Source organism: Boeremia exigua (assembly GCF_020726555.1).
Source record: "Boeremia exigua strain MPI-SDFR-AT-0100 chromosome Unknown C7974scaffold_1, whole genome shotgun sequence".
In the NCBI taxonomy this organism is placed as follows: domain Eukaryota; kingdom Fungi; phylum Ascomycota; class Dothideomycetes; order Pleosporales; family Didymellaceae; genus Boeremia; species Boeremia exigua.
This window is the reverse complement of record NW_025763518.1, coordinates 203,111-217,831: the sequence shown is the minus strand read 5'-3', so window position 1 is coordinate 217,831 and position 14,721 is coordinate 203,111. Positions and strand designations below refer to the sequence as shown.

General features: G+C 54.3%; 7 protein-coding genes across 7 annotated transcripts; 1 reads left to right on the top strand and 6 right to left on the bottom strand.

The window, feature by feature from the left end:
- Positions 1-1,181: 1,181 nt before the first annotated feature.
- On the top strand, positions 1,182-2,297 carry C7974DRAFT_381755 (uncharacterized protein). The gene has a single exon (XM_046140612.1). It carries the CDS (start codon positions 1,393-1,395, stop codon positions 1,798-1,800), a length of 408 nt encoding a protein of 135 aa, XP_046002300.1. The 5' UTR covers positions 1,182-1,392; the 3' UTR covers positions 1,801-2,297.
- C7974DRAFT_591 (uncharacterized protein) lies at positions 1,930-2,417 on the bottom strand. Its single transcript, XM_046146917.1, has one exon. It carries the CDS (start codon positions 2,305-2,307, stop codon positions 2,059-2,061), a length of 249 nt encoding a protein of 82 aa, XP_046002299.1. The 5' UTR covers positions 2,308-2,417; the 3' UTR covers positions 1,930-2,058.
- Positions 2,418-2,616: 199 nt separating this feature from the next.
- C7974DRAFT_438465 (P-loop containing nucleoside triphosphate hydrolase protein) lies at positions 2,617-3,523 on the bottom strand (the record flags this gene model as incomplete). The annotated part of the gene is made up of 3 exons (XM_046145259.1): positions 2,617-3,065; positions 3,120-3,323; positions 3,373-3,523. 3 exons carry the CDS (start codon positions 3,521-3,523, stop codon positions 2,617-2,619), a joined length of 804 nt encoding a protein of 267 aa, XP_046002298.1.
- Positions 3,524-5,964: 2,441 nt separating this feature from the next.
- On the bottom strand, positions 5,965-7,570 carry C7974DRAFT_407286 (concanavalin A-like lectin/glucanase domain-containing protein; the record flags this gene model as incomplete). Its single annotated transcript, XM_046143222.1, has 3 exons — positions 5,965-7,050; positions 7,103-7,108; positions 7,157-7,570. The coding sequence occupies 3 exons, from the start codon at positions 7,568-7,570 to the stop codon at positions 5,965-5,967; spliced, it is 1,506 nt and encodes a 501-aa protein (XP_046002297.1).
- Positions 7,571-8,982: 1,412 nt separating this feature from the next.
- On the bottom strand, positions 8,983-10,530 carry C7974DRAFT_564 (uncharacterized protein). The gene has a single exon (XM_046146864.1). The coding sequence runs from the start codon at positions 10,480-10,482 to the stop codon at positions 9,070-9,072; it is 1,413 nt and encodes a 470-aa protein (XP_046002296.1). The 5' UTR covers positions 10,483-10,530; the 3' UTR covers positions 8,983-9,069.
- Positions 10,531-10,545: 15 nt separating this feature from the next.
- On the bottom strand, positions 10,546-11,736 carry C7974DRAFT_381749 (superoxide dismutase). Its single transcript, XM_046140611.1, has 4 exons — positions 11,636-11,736; positions 11,137-11,316; positions 10,935-11,086; positions 10,546-10,883 (listed from the first exon to the last, which is right to left on the bottom strand). The coding sequence occupies exons 1-4, from the start codon at positions 11,646-11,648 to the stop codon at positions 10,764-10,766; spliced, it is 465 nt and encodes a 154-aa protein (XP_046002295.1). The 5' UTR covers positions 11,649-11,736; the 3' UTR covers positions 10,546-10,763.
- Positions 11,737-11,914: 178 nt separating this feature from the next.
- C7974DRAFT_459434 (transaldolase 1) lies at positions 11,915-13,291 on the bottom strand (the record flags this gene model as incomplete). The annotated part of the gene is made up of 4 exons (XM_046146103.1): positions 11,915-12,382; positions 12,429-12,812; positions 12,861-13,175; positions 13,253-13,291. The coding sequence occupies 4 exons, from the start codon at positions 13,289-13,291 to the stop codon at positions 12,146-12,148; spliced, it is 975 nt and encodes a 324-aa protein (XP_046002294.1). The 3' UTR covers positions 11,915-12,145.
- Positions 13,292-14,721: the final 1,430 nt, after the last annotated feature.

Genomic DNA, 14,721 nt, shown 5'->3' with positions numbered 1-14,721 from the left:
CTAGATACTATATATGAGATGCTACGGCATTAGGTGAGCGAAAAACCAGGACCTTCTTAGCATTCGGTCCGTACCCCTGAGCTTGTGTCTACTATAGGAGCGTCAGTCACGTCTCTGGTGACTTGCTTGCGGGACGGGCCTGCGCGAAAACCAACTGCCGCCGGAGGATTTCGGCAAATTGAGCTAAGGCACTTAGCGCCGACGTTACGCCATAACCCGCAATTCACAACAGAGCACCTGCCGTAACCAGCGCAACAGTTCGTTGGATCACGCATATTGCATAAGTATCTGTAGTATGGCATCACCGGCCACGATGCACAGCCTGGGCGATATTCTGTCCAACAAAGTCGTACTTCACCTGTCGAAACTTCTTTCCAATTTGCCACGCTTACCTGATGGCTTAGAGAACACCCTTCACGCAGTACATCAAATCTTACTTATTCGTGGACAGCTGTAAGACTCGAATGGCTAATCAATGTGAGAATGAGTGTTAAGTAATCAACTTAGATGGGGCCTACTTTGTACTGATACGTACTCCATCTGTACCTGTACCGGTGGGCTAGTCCACACCGGGATTGATCCGTATTGCTCCGATTGGTCGTTCCAGCCCATTTCAATTCCTTGGTACTCACTCGGTCTTGCTCCGCTCAGACAGTGAGCTATACTGCTCTTGCAGCAGTATTGCAATAGAATTGCAAGGCGTAGCGGTGCAATCGACCGAAAGGTAAGCACACATCTACTCGTGGACCTATTCACTTTCACGTCAGTATATTAGTAGGTAGGCAAGAATCTGCTTGAAAGCACGACCATGAAAAACATGCTTGTGACACGGCCCCTCATGAATCCTACAAGTCTGTCCCCACCCTATTTCATTAGGAAAGATCAACGCTAATCCCTATAATTGCAACTGTACATCTCTACAAGCCGCAAAAGTGCCACAAAGACATGAGAATCTGCTGTATTAGCTCTGAGGTAGGTAGAGAGGGCTAGTTAAATGTAAACTTACGAGTAAGCCATGTTGCAAAGAACTAAGCTACATTTGTCCAGATATAATGCGACACGATGCAGATACTCCACTGTCTTCTGGCCGAGGGTTGCGTGAGCTTGCATGCATATAGGCCAGGGGGGCTTGTAGGGGTGACGGGGTCTACCATGTCTGCGTCACGCAACGGAATGCATGCCCAAAGGGTTCCGAAACTTATCAAAAAACAAGCTTCCTACCGGGTAAACATTGATCGAGCCGAGGAGCTGTCCGAACAGTTTAATATAAAGGTCGACGCAATGACGCTACCACGTCTTCTTGTCGAACACCCGGCGCCCACACTTGCAAAACTCACTTTGATATACATTGTTTCTACACATTACGAAAGCTTACAGCTCTGAGCATCAATCATGCGTTCCTCAATCATCATTGCCAGCTTCGTCGCCCTTGTGGCCGCCCTCCCAGCCATCGTCCCAGTCGAGAAGACCTCCCTGGCAGTCCGCACCGAGTCGCTCGACGCTACCGTCGCTCTCGAAGCTCGCCAGGGTTTCAACCCTTACGATCAAACCTTCTCGTGGCCCGAGACTGAGGTCTATGGCGGTGGTCTGTCCGCGCAATTCGAGGCTACCAACCTGGGAAATGGCAACTACAAGTTCCAATTCTGGAGCTCCGCCCCAGCTAATGGCGGCACTCTGAACTACCGAGTTTCCTACGGCGGCAAGACTCTCGCATCAGTCAATCTCAACCCCGGGAAAACCACTACCGTCAACGTCCCCAAAACCGGAGACAACTTCAACATCTTCATCCAGTTGGCGTAAGAGATCGTCATAGGGAAGAGAGTGAATCAGAGTTCGCTACACGAGGCCTTTCGCAGCACGTAGAGAGTTCAAAGCATGTATTGGCAACGACAGTTAGGATGTCGGTAGAGTGTTGTTTGGGCGGAAGGGTGACTGCTGGGTGCGATGTGTTGCTTGTGGTTGCTGGATTGAGACCAGTTTGTTTGTCACTTCATCGATCTTCTATTAAATACTGTGTTGATCGATATCACACCACATTCTACGATATGCTGTTGGCTGCTATGTTCCACTCAATGCATCTAACACGGAACCATAAATCGGCAGCCTAGATGTTGTTATATCACCAAACCCAAGAGACCTCAAACGGAGGTGCACAATTTGAGACCCAAAGACACTTTGAACTGAGATTTCGTGTCGATTTGAACACGTGATAGTGAGGGCAGAGAAGGGTCTCGCAAAGTGACTAGTCGTCAGCATGACAGAGATAGAGATAAAGCGCAAGAATGCTGTTATGGTCGATACTTGCATCAAGAAGGCACCCAGAGTGGACACAAGCACACATCATCGACTGAACTACTCAGGCCATCTTAGCTCTCCCGTCAGTATGAGAGCTTGCTAAAGTGGTCTAGACTTGGCGCGATACAAAGCAGTAGCAAGATAGAAGTGCTCAACAAGAACGACGACACAACGCCGATACCTTAAATCCAAGCCTGATTCTCGCTTTTGTTAAGCGTTCGCGAAGAAGTTGATCGCCATTACGAGAAGTCTTGTCTTCTTCCACCTGCATCCTTGATACGTATCACAGAAGCTGAAACGAAAAGTAGCCTTTGTCCGACATTAAACGAGGCCGAAGAACTGCTTCTTTACACGCTTGGGGTTTCGTTGGGACTCAAATTCGGCAGTCCTCTTTTTATCGTTCTGCGCGTCCTCAAAGTCCTTCTCGAACGATTTGAGTGACTGCAGGCTCTCATCGACATCGTTGGATCGTAATTGACGGTTTGCACTGGTTGCCAAAGCAAACGACAGACGCACAATATTCTTTATTTCGCGGCAATTGATGTTTTCCCTTGCAATTTTGTCCATGTATTTCGCGGTAAGGAATTTGGGGCGGCCCCCAGTGGCGTTGACGAGAAATCTTTCCCATAGGCGTTTTCGGTCATCGATGCATAGTGGAGGGAGTGACAAGGCGAGGTGTATGCGCGGTTTGAACGCTGGATCGATGGAACCCATGCGGTTTGTAGTCAGGAACATGACGCCTTGATAATATTCGACGCACCGCAGTAGTACTGGCGGTAACGCATCAGTCAACAGACGTGTACGCTGGCATTGTAGAGACATACCTAAAACAAGCTCGTTGTGGAGGATCTCATTCTCCTTCCTCTCTTCCATGAAAATGTCGGCTTCGTCTATGAGTAATGCAGCGTCCCATCTTACAGCCAATCGCATCGCTTGATCGAGCTTCTTCTCAACACGAGCGCCAAAGCCTCCCAGGTCACCTGCACCTAAAACGCATAGAGGCCTTTGGTAGCAATCTGCTACACTTTCTTGGTACACAGTTAGCCGCAATGTCTTCATATCGGTGCATGGCCATACCTGCTGTGAGGGTCTTGCCGACTCCTGGAGGGCCATGTAAGAGGAAGACCAGTCCTTTCCCTTTTCCTTTGATGACATCGTCAATTTGTAAAGCCTTGTTGGCATGGGACTTGAGTAGAGAAGCCATCATATCTTTCTTCTGCTGTGGCATTGCAAGATCATTAAATGCATCATTGTTATATTCGACCTCTCGAATCTTATCGACATCAAAGATGCCCCAGTTCTTGTGCTGAAGAGAAAACCCCGGTATAATGCTTGCCAAAATGTGCGGATCCCCCTATATCTGGGACACTACTGCAGGCTGTCCATGGAATGCCTGCATATGTGTCTATGAGTGGCTGTCTAATACTGGTTTGACAGGATGCAGGGTCAAACCAAAGACAGGAGCCACTGATCATACTGACCAATATGTATCGGCTGGTACGCTACCAGTGTGTACACCCATGTGCCAGCTATAGAGGGGTCCGCACATTTTGGCAAGCACCGATATTCGATGATGGCAAATCATCAACTCGCTGAATGTTAGATCGAGAGATCCATCCATTTCCAGATGAAAGAGTCTATCTTCAGCCATGAAACTTGTGTAAGTCGGCACCACGTTTTTGTTGAACTCCTCCTGGTCAACCAAGATTCGCCCCATTACCTGTGGGTCGTGGTTCCTGGTTTGGACAAGACACGAGCTGAGTATTTTAAATGCATGTCTCACAACAAAAGAGGCGCCATAATATCAGACGCAGCGCTGTGTTGTTCGGCAGCTGTAAAAGAGTCGGACCCGAACTTGCGAAGGGAAGCACATCACGGATCTCAATCCGGAACATCGACGCGGTATGGCACCTACTCTCACTTCTTGCATCACAAGTAACAGTCAAGATGAAGAATAGACTGTGGCCGGTATAGGGACACCGGAATTCCATCCACGTCGGCTTGACACGGATGCCATCATGACGCCGTGTAAAGCCGAAGAAGCCACAGACATCCCGATCACGATCGCTCTTGCGTCAGGTACTGTCGTCACTCCCGACACAGGTACAGACGTTTCCAAGACCGGACAGGAACTTGAACTTGGCTCAACCACACACGAGCTGCGACACCACTACAAAAAGTAACAAGGCACTAAAGAGCGAAAACACCGGACCTATCTGTGATATGGATCACTTCCCAAAACCACACAGAGATTGTTTCGCTGGTAGCTGAGTTCGTGGATCCAGCAGAGGGAAGCGACGACCTTAGGTCGAGGGAAGCGACGGCCTTGGGTCGTGGGAAGGATCAGCATAAGCTGTGGCTATCAGTTCAGCCTTTTGAATCTCAACCCCATTCCGCAATCCTTTGTAGTGCCTCGAGACTCCAAAACTCCAAACAGTGCACTACTCGAGCCTATGAACCACAGGCGTTTCCATGTGACGATGGCCCCGCCCCCTTTGAGTTCGGGCTCAGACTCTCAAGCCCCTGCGGAGTGACTTTCGTAGCCAACATACCGCTCTTTCAAAACCGAGAGAACACTCGATTGTTTCTGGTAGTCGCCCAGAATGCCAATAGAGCGCACTGATGAAGCCTTGTGCTTGAGGTACGGGTGCTCTCCACAGTCAGGGTCCGACTCTCAGGCCGGCGTGCGATCTGGATATATCAGGACGTGACTTGAGAGTCCCATTTTGAGAGTGCAGAGATGAGGATTGCCCGGGAGTCATCCGAGCTGTGTGTGCGTCTATCGGTGCTGGTCCAAGTGTACGGACCACCCCACCCCTAGATAGAGCGACAGTGAAGGCCTCTGGCTGGCTGTGCACATCTAGTCCGACACCACACAGGGCAGTGCATCCGATAACCAAGCTACTCGCCTATCGTTCCTTCACACCAACCTGCCTAAAGCAAGTCAGCACTGTGGCTGTAGCGGTCCGCGCATCACGGCGACCAAAAGTGAAGCTGGACGACTTACTTAGGCTGGTATCCTGATTGAGGCGCTGAACACACGCAGCTGTACACTAGAGGCAAGACGAGATTGCGCGAGCTCGATAGGTGCAAAAAGGGGCAGTGCACTGAGGTCTGCACAACGGGTGGGGTTTTTGTACCGGCCCTGGTCCCGCTATCAGACACAGGCCATGAGCTCAGCACAGTTGTAGGATCACCACACCAACTCCCACCCACTAAACACCACAGCACAGCAGCAACACAAGAGCAGAAAGTAGCAGCGTCAACGGTAGGCAACATCAATGGTATAGTATCCACAGCGCTCATACAGAAATCTATGCATCCACCCTGCACAATCGTATCAACAGTCCATGCAGCAGCGAACCCTCGTATAGCAAGCGCACACGTATCCAACGCAGACGCCATTAAATATACACAAACAAGGCAAAGACAGTCCCTAGCTACGTTCATCGTGAAGTCCTCCGCAAAAGTACCGGCTTGCGCTCCATCGTGTCTCGCTGTCAACATGTACTGGTGTCAATAAGTCTCCGCCAACATCGCCCAGGGCATTGGTGCTTATCAAAAGCGTGCCCTTGCGCTTGACCTCAAACGCTTGCGCACAAGCTTGGGCCGGGGAGCTTGGGCCGGGGAGCTTGGGCCTGAGCCTGGGCGTGAAATCCCGCATGGTGCTTACAAGGCGAAAAGCCACACGCCGGCCACAGCGCCCGCGATCCACGCACCGGCGCGGTGGGAGCTCGCGGCGCCGGTGAACTGCGCGGGCGCAGATGTCGTGGGCGTCGTTGCGTTTCCGCCCGCGGGCGGCGCGACGACCGAGGGTACGGGCGCGGGGACGGGGGCGGGAGAGGGTGCGGGGACCTCGGGCGCGGGCGCGGTCTCGATGAGGAGCCCGGAGGAGGCTACGTAGGAAGACACGGCGGTGCTGAGGGTCGAGGGCGGCGTGGCGGTGGTGCCTAGGGGCGTGGAGACGGGGGTGCTGCCGACGCCGCCAAGAACGGGGGAGGAGGCCGGGGTGCTGGGGACGGCGGTGGCAGTGGCGGGGGGTGTGCCGGTGACGGTCACGACTGCGGTGCCGCAGTCGCAGGGGGCGTCGCCCGAGGTGCTGTTTCCAGTGCCGTAGCCGCTGCCGCCGGTGTTGGCGGAGCCAGCGGGGGTGCTGACGGGGTAGTTGAAGTCGGAGTTTCCGCCTGAGCCGTTGGTCTTGCTGGGGGTGGAGGGCGCGGGGGTGGCTCCCTTCTCCTCGGTGCAGGTAGATGTGCCGTTAGAAAAGCCGGTAGCTGAGGGTGCGGCAAAGCCAGACTCGAGAGGGGCGCCGGTGCCGGTGGCAGATGCAGTGGCGTCGAGGACAGCGGTGTTCTGGGGAGCGCCGTCCTTGTTGCCAGCGCCGATTACCTCGATGGAGCCGAAGGAACCGCTCTTGTCTTTCCAGTGGTACTCGGTGCCGGGGGAGTAGTTGATGACCTTGATGCTAGCAACGGTCATGTCGAAGGGGCCCTTGGTGTAGTCGACCTTGCCGCCAGCCCACTCCACGGTACCCTTGTCCTTGGAGTCGCCTCCAGGCCAGTTGCCAAGACGGACGTTGCAGGGAGTCTGGGGGAAGTTCTTACCACCGTTGGCGTCGCCGTAGTTGAGAGTGCGCATGGGCTTGTCATCAATGAGCCATGTGAGGGACTCTGCTGTCCAGTTGAGAGCATAGGTGTGGAACTCGTTTTGGGTGCTTCCAACGTCCGCCTCAATCATGCGATCGTAGGTGGTGGTCTGCGCTTGTTAGCATTCATGCACTCAAAGCACTACACAAGAAGCCACATACATTTCCCTATTCATAATTAGCATGCGTATATCGAAACAAAAGGGTAAAATTCACCTTGCCGAAGTAGTTCATCTGGACCTTTGAGTCGACTCCACCGATCCATTCCCAGTCAACCTCGTCCAGGTCGTCCGACTGAAGGACAATTGAAGAAATGATACCCTGACCGGGCGCCGCCTTCATCTTGACCTCGACATAGCCGAAGTGCAAGAAGGACTCGGAGCCGATAGTAGGGGCATCGCCCTTCTTCGCGACTGTGAACACCGCACCCTCGTTGTTGTATGTGAGGGCACCGGCTGTCTGTTTCCAGCCCTTGAAGGCGTCTTTGCCGGTGGTGAAGTCAGTCTCGAAGGTCTCAGGCATCGCCGGGTTGTTCGGGCACGCCTTCTCCATGGGGTTGCAGTCAGTAAATGTCTGAGCCTTGGCAAGAGCAGCCAGGGCGCTCGCGGCGGCGTAGGTTGTGAAGCGCATTTTGAAGGTGTTTTTTTGTCGAAATGTAGTTTTTAGGCGTGTTCGTTTGCCTTTGTAGAACGTAGTCTTCACAGAAGATTAAGGTGCGTTGTTGTTGTGGTTGGCGTTGGTCGGGTTGCGGATCAAGTTGAGACAACGAGAGTCAATCGCAGGCAGCAACGTAATGAATGTATTGCTCGGGATAGAGCTTTGTCGTCGTAGACGTAAAGAATGAGGTCGACCAGCGTCCGCAAAGAGAGAAAGGGAGCGTGGTATAAGGTACGTGAAAATGCACAAAAGTGAAGGTTGGGGCAAGAATGGGCCTGAGTGCTGGAGCACCGAGTATTAAAATCCGGCACACGAAGGCGACGCAATCTCCGTTAGAGTCCGTGGTCGTAGCCATGGGGCCTCTCGTGTCCGCTCATGCGGTCAGTCTCCTGTTTGAAGGCTCGGCACGCCGAACTGGTCAATCGGTGCGCTCCTTCGCTCCCGTCTGAGGTTCCATGAAACAAGTGTGGAGACTAGGGTGTGTCAGACATGCCAGACGCCGGCCCCGACCTATCAAAACGCGTACGTGCCTGGGCCTAACTTTGCAGAAAACATCTGCGACAGCCACTCAGACCCTGCATTTCGCTGCACCTGTTCTCCTCGTGGTGGTGCTTCGCAATATTGAGGCGGTGCTCTGCAGGGCCTCAAGATGGCCTCATGGAGACCCACGACGAGGCTTCTGTGGGGTAAAGCGTTTTCATGCATATGTCATAATCTTTATTGCCACTACATTGCACAGATCCGGCACTGGATGTGAGATGACGATGCTGCGGAATGCTGAGGTCTCAGAGGCGTAGCCATGACGTTGCCTGGTGCTTCGGTGGTTCTGCTGATTGCGATAGGCCCTACCGCACACCCTTTAGCTGTTTGCTTTGATGTCGCGCGGATCTCAAACAACATCCCAGCCACTGATGAAATGATCTACCAACCGGAAGATCGCGTGGTTGTCACTGTGTAAGGGTGATGCTGGTGGCATAGGGCTGTGCTCGCTGACGCCGAACGCCTGCTGGGCTTGACCGCGCTGCGGCGGATCTCTACTGACGAATGGTAAGAGGGAGGCAGGGTTGTGGGTGCGGTAAAGGAAGTCGCTGTGTGACATGTCGTTGCGGTGTTACATCGGCCCTCATAGGTCGCAGGACGTGTGGGTGTGGCCGTGTCGGCATGGAGGAGCGCGATAGCCCCGCGTTCACACTCCCCAGATCCGGAGAAGCCGCCAACACTAATCGAACATCAACATCCATGACTTTGACGGCGGTTCACCTAGCAGTGAGTCCTGGCCGCGTGTTGAACAATTCGTGACTATGTATGTAGTCCAGCAACCTTGACTGCGGGATGCGTTAGCGTATGTCGAACATCCTTACCTTAAAGCATAATTAAGCTTCAAGGTGTCGTACATATAATTCTTACTTTAGACTTGGCACAGGGAAGTATCATTTCGGTAGTCATTCAGCCTTTGCTCGTATGTGTTCCTTTCATCGCATCCCGCGAGGAAGTTTGCATGGCTTCTTCCTCTGCGTCGTGAGTTTCGAACCGCAAGGCTTCACTTTCTCGCTGTCTGCCAGTTCGTCTCTCATACAGCGAAACGGCCAGCACCAAGACGCCCGACTCTCATCATATCGTCCCTCATCATCAGTCGCTGTCTCGTTTACCGAAGCTTTGGGCTTCTCAGCCTCGCCGTCTAGTTCAGTCGCATTCACCTGCTCAAACCCTTCAATAACGCTGTCCTGCGCGTTGGTGAGCCGACCAACATGGAGCGACGAGCACTGGTCACAATAGCCAACTGGAACGGACCCTTGCGTTCCACCCATTGCGCTTGTTGGGTCCCCCAGCCACTCCGCCCGCTCGTCTGCGGTACCGAACATTACGGCTAGCGGATGTGACGACTCGGCTTCGAACTGTACGTGCTCCCAGCTATCCTGCGGAACCATGGCTTGCCTCTGTACGAGCCGCTCCCAGTGTGATGGAACACCGTGGAGCGCCACTTCCTGGTTGCGGAGCCGCCGGCGCAGGCCATCAGGGTGGTCAGGTGGGAGGTAACTCCGTTCTGGGTGTACGCCAGAGGTATCTACGCCACTCACATAGTCGAGTTCAGGAGGCTGCACGCTTCCGAATACGCGTTTGTCCAGCGCCAGATCGCAGGTAGCGAGACCGAGCCACACCTGCCGCTGTCTGCGCTTTTTCTCCGCGTCGACGACGGCCCGGGTACACATGACCGCCTCCTCGGCATCGTCTTGGTCGAAGCTGAACTGCGAGACATTGCGCCGCGCAGTGGTCTTCCTGGGCGCTGTCCGTGGCCGCGGCTTCTTTTGCCACCATGCGAGGTTCGCCGTTGGAGCTCTCTCTGGCCGGGTAAGTGTGCTGTGAGTCTGCTGTCCGTATGGCACTGGTGGGTGCCCCGACGCCTGCCTGTCACGAAGAAGTTCGGCGCTCCCCGTCGATGTCAGACTCTCTTCCTCGATCAGAAAACCCTCCTCGTCATACAAGTCCTCCTGCACCCCAACTTCTCTCTCACCTTCGACTCTTTTTCCCAAGCTCAAATACGGTGTACCGGATGGCACGTAGCTCCACGCCACCACTGGGTGGGAGTCACCTGCATCGTCGCGCGTATGGTTTGTGTGAGGAGAGTCCACACGTCTCCTGTCGGCGTTGAAATCGAGGTCGGAGCCAGGGTCAGGGCGTTGTTGTTGGGCCTCGCGCTTGCCGTGGGAATAGCAATTTTTTGGTCGAGGCTCGCGCCTGCTCTGTTTGAACCGATCCAGCGTAGGGAGATGCGTGAGCTGCGGGAGCGGAGCACGGGGCATTGTGGGGTACGCGTCGTAGTCTATGGAGCGCTGGTGTGGCACCTGGCGTGGAAGTTGCGACGACCATTGCGTGCTGCGGGACATGGTGTGTGCAAGACGGTGGTAGCTGTGATGGCAAGATGCATAAGGAGGTCGACTGGCGAACAATGGGAGCAGTGTGCACGAGTTGCTGGGGTGGGGCGTGTGGTAGCGAGGGCTCTTACAAATATCAATTGTGCGGGTGCAGGGTATTCAGGGTCTTCACACGGTCACGGTGAGCAGTGGAGGGGCCGTCGTACGTTGTCTTCCCTTTACTAGGTTATCATTCTATCATCATGCTTCAGACTTGATTAGCAGTCCTCGGCTTTCGCGATGCTAGTGAGTGTCTAGTTGGAGATACCGATGACACCGCATGCAGGGCGGCCACCAGCGTTACCAGTCTTCTTGGACTCCTCGTGTCCACCCTTACCAAGGTCGTCGGTGCCAGCGTGGACAACTACGGTGCGCTGTTGGGAGTCAGTATATTCTTCGTCCAAGCGGAATAGGTGGAGACATACGCCGATGACGCTCTCAGAGCCGATGAGCTTAATCAGCTTGTCTTGAACACTGCCCTGGGCATTACCCTGGCCGTCGGTCTTGAAGTTACCGAGATCACCGACGTGGCGCTCCTCGTCGCCGGGGGCGCCGTGGGTCTTGTTGTGAGGGTTGACTGTTATGGTCAGTTGTGTCGGGCAGCCACTGGCTTTCCACGGCACTCACAGTGAGGTCCGGCAGAAGTGCAGCCGTTGGTGTTGTCGCCGAAGGCGTGGACGTGCATGCCACGCTCAGCGTTGGCGTCGTGGCCGGAGATGTCCCATGTGATGGTGGTCTGCGAGTTCTCGTCGGCCTGCTCGAAGGTGACGGTTCCCTTGATGTTGGAGTCTCCACGGATGACAGCGACTTGGAAGCATGTTAGCCTAACGCTCTAAAGACGTAGCTCCTGTCTCGGCACTACCCGCCCGCTGGTGTACAGATGCGTGAAGGGCCATCAAGGTGTGTGGTGAGCACGGAGCTGATTGGAGCATCTGCACTAGGAACATGGAGCACGCCACGCGGTGAGGTGCTCAGCAAGGTCCTCAGACAGCTCCAATTGAGCCACTCACGGTATCTTGAGACCCAGAATAGGCTCGTCAAGACACAATGTGCTCAATCCCGCGCACTCACTACCCCACCTTGCTATAACGGGGCAAGTCTGGGCTGCAAAGGGTAATAGACGTACCAGCCTTGACCATTTTGGCGGTTGTATACGGTTTAAGATAAATGTAAGATGGATTGAAGCTTGACTTGACGTCTGAAGTGTTTGTTGTGAGAGTGAGGAGGTGAACGAAGCTGTGGAATTGAGAGCTCTTACGGCTGTACCCTCTGCGGGGCTCGGCCTGACGCAATGAGCGAGGCCCCACAGTGCCACCCAATGCCCCCTCGGAACTTTGTCAAGCCAGCCGCCGAAGCTTCTGGGCTAAGACGAATGATAAATCAGTATGCACCTCGCTGACTGCGTCTGGACCTTGGGACTGTGTAAGCCCTGATCGCACCTCTAAACCTTGAGACTATTAAGGGTGCTGTTTTTGCAGATTGATCACGTTGTACGTTGGTGTGGCAGTTTTATCTCATTGTATTTTTGATGCATCGCAGTACCAAGCAGCTATATAAGTGCGGTTGCAGCTGACTTCAAACCGTAAAATTCATGCCTTCATAACTATTCAAAGAAAACGACTGTCATCGGACGGCTCTATGCCTGAATCTTCTTGCGGAGGATGTCCTTGAGGGTGACGGCGTCAGCAGCGAACTTGGAGATACCCTCGCGGAGCTTCTCGACGGCCATCTGGTCCTCGTTGAAGTAGAAGCGGAAGGCAGCCTCATCGTTGATGTAGGTCTTCTTCTCGATGTCGAGCGAGTTGGCGTTGGAAGCATCGAGCTTCTTGGGCACGGAGTCGGTGGAGTTGTAGAGCTGCTCGAGGAGGTTGGGCTGTGATTTGTTAGTAAGGAACTTTGATGGTGTGAAGCTGACTTACGGCGATGGTGAGGTAGTCGCAGCCAGCGAGCTCAGTGACCTCGCCGACGGAGCGGAACGAAGCGCCCATGACGATGGTCTTGTAGCCGTACTTCTTGTAGTAGTTGAAGATGCTGCCAACGGACGCGACACCGGGGTCCTCCTCCTTGGTGTACTCCTTCTTGGTGGAGGCCTTGTACCAGTCAAGGATGCGGCCAACGAAGGGGGAGATGAGGTAGGCGTTCGCCTCAGCAGCGGCGATGGCCTGAACAAGAGAGAACATGAGGGTCAGGTTGGTGTTGATGCCGTGGTCCCTCTGGAGGATCTCGGCGGCCTTGATGCCCTCCCATGTGGCGGCAATCTTAATCAGAACACGCGACTTGTCGATGCCCTGCTCCTTGTACAGCTGGGAGATGTTAGTTTGCGGATTGCAGTTTCGCTAGCCTTTACTCACGTCGATGATGCGCAGGGCCTTGTTGACCGAGGCCTTGGTGTCGAAAGAGAAGCGCGCGTCAACCTCGGTGGAAACCTTGCCAGGGACAATGGCGAGAATCTCCTTGCCGAACTGGACGAGGAGGTTGTCCAATGTGGCGTCGACCTGGTCCTCGATGTTGTCGGCGTGCTTCTTGCCCCACGCAACGGCGGCATCGATGAGCTTCTCGTACTCGGGCTTCTTAGACGCCGCGAGAATCAGGGAGGGGTTGGTGGTCGCATCCTGGGGCTTGTACTTGTCGATGGTCGCAAAGTCACCAGAGTCGCAGACGACGGTCTGGGGGTGTTAGTTTCAGCTCAACAACTGTGCAGTGCCGCAGCTGCCGTGGGGGTAGGAGTAGTGGGGCTACCTACGGTGCCAGTGGCCTTCAATTGATCGAGGGAGGAAGTCATTATGGATGTGATGTGTGAGTGTGAAATGGGGTATAAGGACGGAGCTGGGGGTATATGGGCGAGGAAGAGAGAAGAGGTTGTTATTGTTGAGCGGTCGCGGTGGTGGAGCACCTTTCAATCAGTCGGTCTCCAAGAGCCCCGCTACAGAAAAGGCTGCTGCGTCACAAGCGTGGCCACCGCGACGGCCGGAAGAACAGCTGGCTAGCATTGGCGCAACGCCGGCTGATAGGCCCACCCGTCGTCAATGCATCAATCAGCGTGCTAATTGCTCGTAGTAAGCAGGCCTGGCGGCGTAGGGCTGCCCGCTGCGGTCGCTGTTTCGCCGTTCCACGGCCGTTGGGCCTGTCACAGCGGCGCTGCAGAGCTCGAGCTGTCGCAGGATCCTTACTCATCGGCGGTATGATGCAATGCTCCCGCAACTCTGATGCACTGCTTTGCCTCGATGGGCGACACACGGCGAGCATCCACTGCTCGCGCCGTGCCCCTCTCTCCGCTCTCAGCAGAGCCTGCTGCAATTGTCGCATGTTCGACAAGTGCCACCGGCTCCCTGGATCCATGTTGGAAAAATTCCACGCTTCGGACGACTGCCAGCCGAGCCAGTCCTTCAGTCGCCGGCCGCCACGGGTTCTTGTTGCGGCCTTTGCCCTGCATGACATGTTTCCGCGGCAGCCGGAGAAAAGGCCGCGTCGATGCGAGCTCGTCATAACACCAACACCTGCTTGCCAGTAATTTCCCTCGCTGCAGCTTATCGTGAGAAGCGTTCTAGATTGAGCCTGAAAAGCTGTGATTTGAAGCGTGCTTGCTTTGTCGCTGCATTGGCATCCCACACTTCGGAGATGTCGGCGAGCGAACGGGCTTGCGATTCCTCAACAGGACCCAGCGTTTCGAGACGAGAAAGCCCCGCGCATACTGGTTTGCTTGCTGAACGATACTTCGTATCGAGTGTTTTATCCTGGCAGTCACTGCTGACCATACTGTACTTGCAGGATTAGGCTGTGACTGACCACCATAACGCGTCGTACAGATGGTATGCCACGCTCAACACCAAAATTCAAAGCCACGACAGGCTTTCGCAGAGTCGAATCAGATGCCGATGCGCTCATCGTCGAGAAAGAGTCAGTTGTATGAGGGCATAATACACATAGGATGAATCACCCAAAATGGTCATGGCAAGGAAGTCAACAGTATTTGTAGAGGACGTTGGCATATTCATACCTGAAGCAGCACGTAGCCAGAAACTCCGATAACGGCATAACAGCGCAACATCACGTATAAAGATCAACGTCAGTCAAGACCTGCGCATAAGTTACACGCGTGTACTTCGTATAAAGCTTTCGGACATTATTTTCCGTAAGCTGGAAGCTACCCCACGATACCCCTCATTCGCTCATCGCTCATCACTCGCATCACCACGTGTAGCAACACACATC